This window comes from Bison bison, unplaced genomic scaffold (assembly GCF_000754665.1).
Source record: "Bison bison bison isolate TAMUID 2011002044 unplaced genomic scaffold, Bison_UMD1.0 scf7180017864295, whole genome shotgun sequence".
NCBI lineage: Eukaryota > Metazoa > Chordata > Mammalia > Artiodactyla > Bovidae > Bison > Bison bison.
The window spans coordinates 785,649-790,688 of NW_011494867.1; the positions used below are offsets into that span (position 1 = coordinate 785,649).

The 5,040-nt window shown below is 60.1% G+C and overlaps 1 protein-coding gene across 1 annotated transcript in view; it reads left to right on the forward strand.

Annotated features, from left to right (window-relative positions):
- The window catches only part of VAC14 (Vac14 homolog (S. cerevisiae)), a 77,812-nt gene that overhangs the window by 6,078 nt on the left and 66,694 nt on the right, over positions 1-5,040 (forward strand). Inside the window, exons 2-8 of the mRNA XM_010850848.1 lie at positions 598-748; positions 1,045-1,212; positions 2,044-2,106; positions 2,577-2,684; positions 3,140-3,249; positions 3,503-3,609; positions 4,579-4,713. Of these exons, the coding sequence (XP_010849150.1) occupies positions 598-748; positions 1,045-1,212; positions 2,044-2,106; positions 2,577-2,684; positions 3,140-3,249; positions 3,503-3,609; positions 4,579-4,713 (842 nt within the window). The remainder of the gene's footprint in view (positions 1-597; positions 749-1,044; positions 1,213-2,043; positions 2,107-2,576; positions 2,685-3,139; positions 3,250-3,502; positions 3,610-4,578; positions 4,714-5,040) is intronic.

Here is a 5,040-nt window from a genome sequence, read left to right on the forward strand (position 1 = left end):
CCCCTGCCGTTAGCCAGGCTCTTCCCTGTGCCTAAGGTGCCCGGCCTTCCTTTCTTCACCTGGAAAATACCAGCTCCTGACTCTAAGGTCTGACTCAGTTGGCACTGCCCTGGCCGCCCAGGGAGACTTACCTGCAGCATCTGGCTCCTGTGGTGACGCTTGTGTGCTGTGGCCACACCTACTTGTTGTGTGTGGATCCTGCCTGTTGGGCATGGGCCCAGTTCGGCCCCGTCCCCGGAAATAATGACAGAGAACCGCCTGAGTGCCTGAATGGAGGGCTGAGCAAAGGGTTGAATGAAAGCGGTGGATCACTGCAGGTTTTGGTCCCCAGCACAACATTCGCTGCCTTCTCAGAATTGGGGTTGGTCACTGTTCTTTGTTCCATCCTCAATAAGGGGAAACGGAGACCAGAAAAGGGGAAGGGAAAGCCAGCCTCCCCCAGTCAGCAGCGGAACTAGGGCAGGACCCGTGACTCCGATTGCTCTTTCTGAGCAGGTCCTCTGCACCCCTCATCCCAGCGCCAGGCCCCGGAGCCAGCAGCAGGAGTAGGAGCAGCCTGATCCCACTGGCCTAAGACCCTCTCTTCTCTCTCTCCAGGCTGGTCCGAGAGTTCGTGGCCCAGAACAACACGGTGCAGATCAAGCATGTGATCCAGACCTTGTCTCAGGAGTTTGCCCTATCTCAGCACCCCCACAGCCGGAAAGGTGGGCTCATCGGCCTGGCCGCCTGCTCCATCGCACTGGGCAAGGTACGCCTTTCTCCTGGAGGGACGCACACACCAGCCGTGGCCTTGACTCTGCCCTGAACCCAGCAGGGGTTTGCAGACCCGTGTTTTCCATTGCCATTCTCTGCACACCCCAGGCCAGCAAGGCTGGCTCTGCAGCCTGCTCCCTGGTTCCTGGGCGTGGCCCCTAACCCGAGAGGCCGACTTGCAAAGAGCCTTTGAGCCCAGCCCGAAGGTCTGAGCGTCTCCGGGGGAGCCGGGGGCTGGGATCCCGAGATCCGACTCTGTCTGAGGAGCACTTGTGCTCCCGCCCATCACAGGACTCGGGGCTCTACCTAAAGGAGCTGATCGAGCCGGTGCTCACCTGCTTCAACGACGCCGACAGCAGGCTGCGATACTACGCCTGCGAGGCCCTCTACAACATCGTCAAGGTGGCCCGAGGCGCCGTGCTGCCCCACTTCAACGTGCTCTTCGATGGGCTGAGCAAGGTGAGCCCTCCACGCTCCGGCTGCTCTGAGCTCACCCCCGCCTCCCGGGCCTGACCCTCGGGGCCTTGAGTGCTGGCTGCCTCTCCCCAGAGGCAGGGGAGCAGATAAGCACGTGCTGCCAGGGACGCTCCTTGTATGTTGAATCTGATGATACATTTTTAAAATGAGCTTGTATTTATGTTTGCTCCCCCCCCCACATCTCTATTAATTTGATTTTACTGCATTTTACAAAAGCATCAGTCCACCACAAGCACTAAACAGTTATTTGAGAGCACTGACCTCCCTGGTAGGGCGAAGGTGGCAATTCTGTACTGCTCGTTGCACAGCTGTGTGCGACTCTCCTGCGACCCCATGGACTACAGCCTGCCAGGCTCCTCTGTCCGTAGTGCAGACTGATTTCCCCTGTGAGGTGAGCGTAGCCTGGGAACTCTGGGAAAAGCTCCGCTTAAAATGGCTCTGGGGTCCCTCTTAGCTCCTCAGTGCCTCTCAGCATCACCGAGTTTCCCTCCATGAAGTCGTTTCTAGAGAATCAGCCTCAAAACTGCTCCAGCTCCTCCTCCAGGAGTGGGGAGAGGAGCCGGCGTTGTTAGGCTGGAACGCCCTGGGGAACGCCAGCGGGAAGCAGCCACGCGACCAGTGGCAGCAGGCCCTGCAGGCTCCTGAGCAGAGCAGGGCCCCCGAGTGCGTCTCTGCGTCTTCCCCAGTTCCGCGCTGCCTCCCTGCCTCCCCTACCTTCCTTCCATCCATGAACAGGCTCCCCCAAGGTTCTAGTGGATTCTTTGCCTTAATAAATTGACTGTGATCCTTCTTCCACCTCTGTGTCTCCCGTAGTTGGCTGCTGACCCAGACCCCAATGTGAAAAGCGGATCTGAGCTCCTAGACCGCCTCTTAAAGGTATTAGTGCTTGGTCCCCACTTCTAGCATTTCTTTCTTCCATCTGTCTCTGGAGCTTTGAAGCTCTATCATTGGGATGTTCTTCCTAATTAAAAAAAATATTTACATACAGTAGGTGAGATAATATACAGTTCTGAGTATATAGAGTTACGTCAGCAGCAGGATCAAGATACAGAGCTGTCATTGCCCCTAGTGTTCCCACGAGCTGGCCCACCCTGCCCCCCGTGTGGGGCAGTGCATGCTCAGCTCACTGGGCATTCAGTCCAGACCACAGAGATGTAGGAAGGGTTTTGCCTTTTCATTGCGTCATTTCCCCTTGATTCCCGCTTTCAGTCCATCTTTGCTTGTCCCTCGGCCTGCCTGACACAGGCCCTGTCCTCCTCCTCTGTGGCCACCTGACCCCTGAAGTCAGGCACTCGGCCAGGTCAGGCTCCCCAGCCCCCAGCAGCTCATACGCCTTTGACCCCCAGGACATCGTGACGGAGAGCAACAAGTTTGACCTGGTGGGCTTCATCCCCTTGTTGCGGGAGAGGATTTACTCCAACAACCAGTACGCCCGGCAGTTCATCATCTCCTGGGTAAGATCTGGCCCTGATGCTGTTTCTGGCTGCCCATGAGCCTGCCCTCTGGCCCACCTGGATGTGTCCCAAGGCTGTGGAGGCGCCTCGCTGTTGCCCCTCCAGGAGCCACGCTGGCACATGATCCCAAAACACGTTTCCTCAGCTCTGCCCCCAGAGCCCGTCACGTTCACCTCTGAAGCAGATGGGGCTCCTTCCTCGTCTCTGGAAACACCCAGATTTCTCTTTGAAGTCAACCTCTCCTGCTAGTTGCCTGCCTTTCCCATAGGTTCCCTTCTCCTTAGGGCATCTGAGCTGCCTGGGGGTGAGAGCTCTGCTTTCCTACACGCTGAACAAAAGCAACTTCAGCTGGCACGCCCTCCCCCGTGGGACACCCCAGGGCGCCTCCTCCCCAGGGTCCAAGGAGGCAGGTGCTCGGGCCGTGACCTTCCCTGACAGTCTCTTTCCTGGGTCAGATCCTGGTGCTGGAGTCCGTGCCTGACATTAACCTCCTGGACTACCTGCCAGAGATCCTGGACGGGCTCTTCCAAATCCTGGGCGACAATGGCAAAGAGATCCGGAAAATGTGAGTAAGGAGGGGAGCACGGAGCTGCATACGTGTCCCCCACACACACCCACAGGCTCCAGAAGGACGTGAGATTTACTCTCCTCTTGGCATGTGAGCTTCCCGCTTTGGGACGCCAAGAGCACCTCCTCCCCCAGCCTCTGAAGTCGTCCCTCTGACCCGGACGCCCGTGCCAAGCAGAGCAGAAGCAGCATTGGGGAGGCTCCCCGGCCTGGGTGGCAGGGGTATTTCCCTTCTCCTTCATTCGCTGCAGGTGTGAGGTGGTCCTTGGGGAGTTCCTGAAGGAAACGAAGAAGAGCCCCTCGAGTGTGAAGTTTGCTGAGATGGCCAACATCCTGGTGATTCACTGCCAGACCACGGGTGAGCACATGGCAGCCCTGCAGAGCCCTCCTCCTCAGAAGCCCCCCCCCCGCCACGGGTGAGCACATGGCAGCCCTGCAGAGCCCTCCTCCTCAGAAGCCCCCTCCCCGCCCTGGACAGAGTCCTGGTGGGAGTGGGCGGCAGTGTGACAGCGGGTCCCGGAGCCGTGGGGCCTTGCGGAAGAGATTCTGGTTCTGTCAGCATGGAGGCCTTTTCACTTGGTCTGGCCCTAGATGGGGGAATATCTGGAGGCCTTGCTGGCAGGCTTGGCATCAGCACCGTGAATTGAAACGCTTGGGGGCTGGGGTCGCATAACTGTTTCTACTGAGTATCAAACCACCACCAAATGTAACTCCTTCCCGTCGCAGTCCCTTGTTACTGACCTCAGGTCAGCTGGGCAGCCCTGCTCCCCTGTGCCAGGCCAGGGCTGGGGGGAGTCCCGTGCCTCCAGTCCTCTGGAGGGTGGGCTGAGGCCCACGGTCCGTCGTGTGACTTGTGTCTGGCTGTCCAGCTGTCACCTGTGGCCAGCGGTGACAGTCATTCCAAGCATCTCATCACCCGGTGGGCTAGCCCGGGTGCGTTCATGTGAATTCAGTGGATTCCAGGAGACAGGAGAGATGTCAGTGAGGCCGAGGCTTGAACCATCCCTTCTCCAACCTTCTGTTGGCCAATGTCGCAAGGCCAGCCCCAGACCGGGAGTTGGGGAATAAACTCCCGCTCCTGATGAGAGGAGCTGCACCCCACTGTGGGGAGTGGACACAGGAGGGCAGAGAGCCGTGGCTGCTCTCACGGGCAGCCATAGGACTATCGTCCGTGTCCCCCTGGTGCCCACGGAAGGAAAGGGCGAGAGTGTGGGAGTCCCGGGGGGCTGGGAGCTGTGCCAGGCCTCAGCCCCGCTGCAGGGCTCTAGCACCTGTGGGCATGTCGGGGGGGCACCGCCGCATTCACCCCGGAACCCCGTCCCCACAGACGACCTGATCCAGCTGACAGCCATGTGCTGGCTGCGGGAGTTCATCCAGCTGGCTGGCCGAGTGATGCTGCCCTACTCCTCAGGGATCCTGACCGCCGTCCTGCCCTGCCTGGCCTACGACGACCGCAAGAGGAGTATCCTTCGGCCCAGAGAGTGGTGACAAGGGCAGCCCTGAGGGGCGCGAGGTCACCCTGGGTGGGGAGGGGGCCCAGGACCTGCCACGCCTGCAGACAGCCCTGGAGCAGGAGGTGGAGCAGAGCGTGCCCTGGGAGGGCCCAGGTGGCCCGGGACGGGGCTGGCACCGCGTGCCCGAACCTCAGCCGCGTCCTCAGAGATCTAAGTGGCTCGCCCAGGCCCAGGCTGCTGAGTCTCTGCTCCTCTCTGGGGTGAGGGGTCCCCCAGGAAGGGAGGCGACAGGGCAGCCCCTCGGGGCGGCAGAGCGGGCTGTCAGTCCAGCCTGG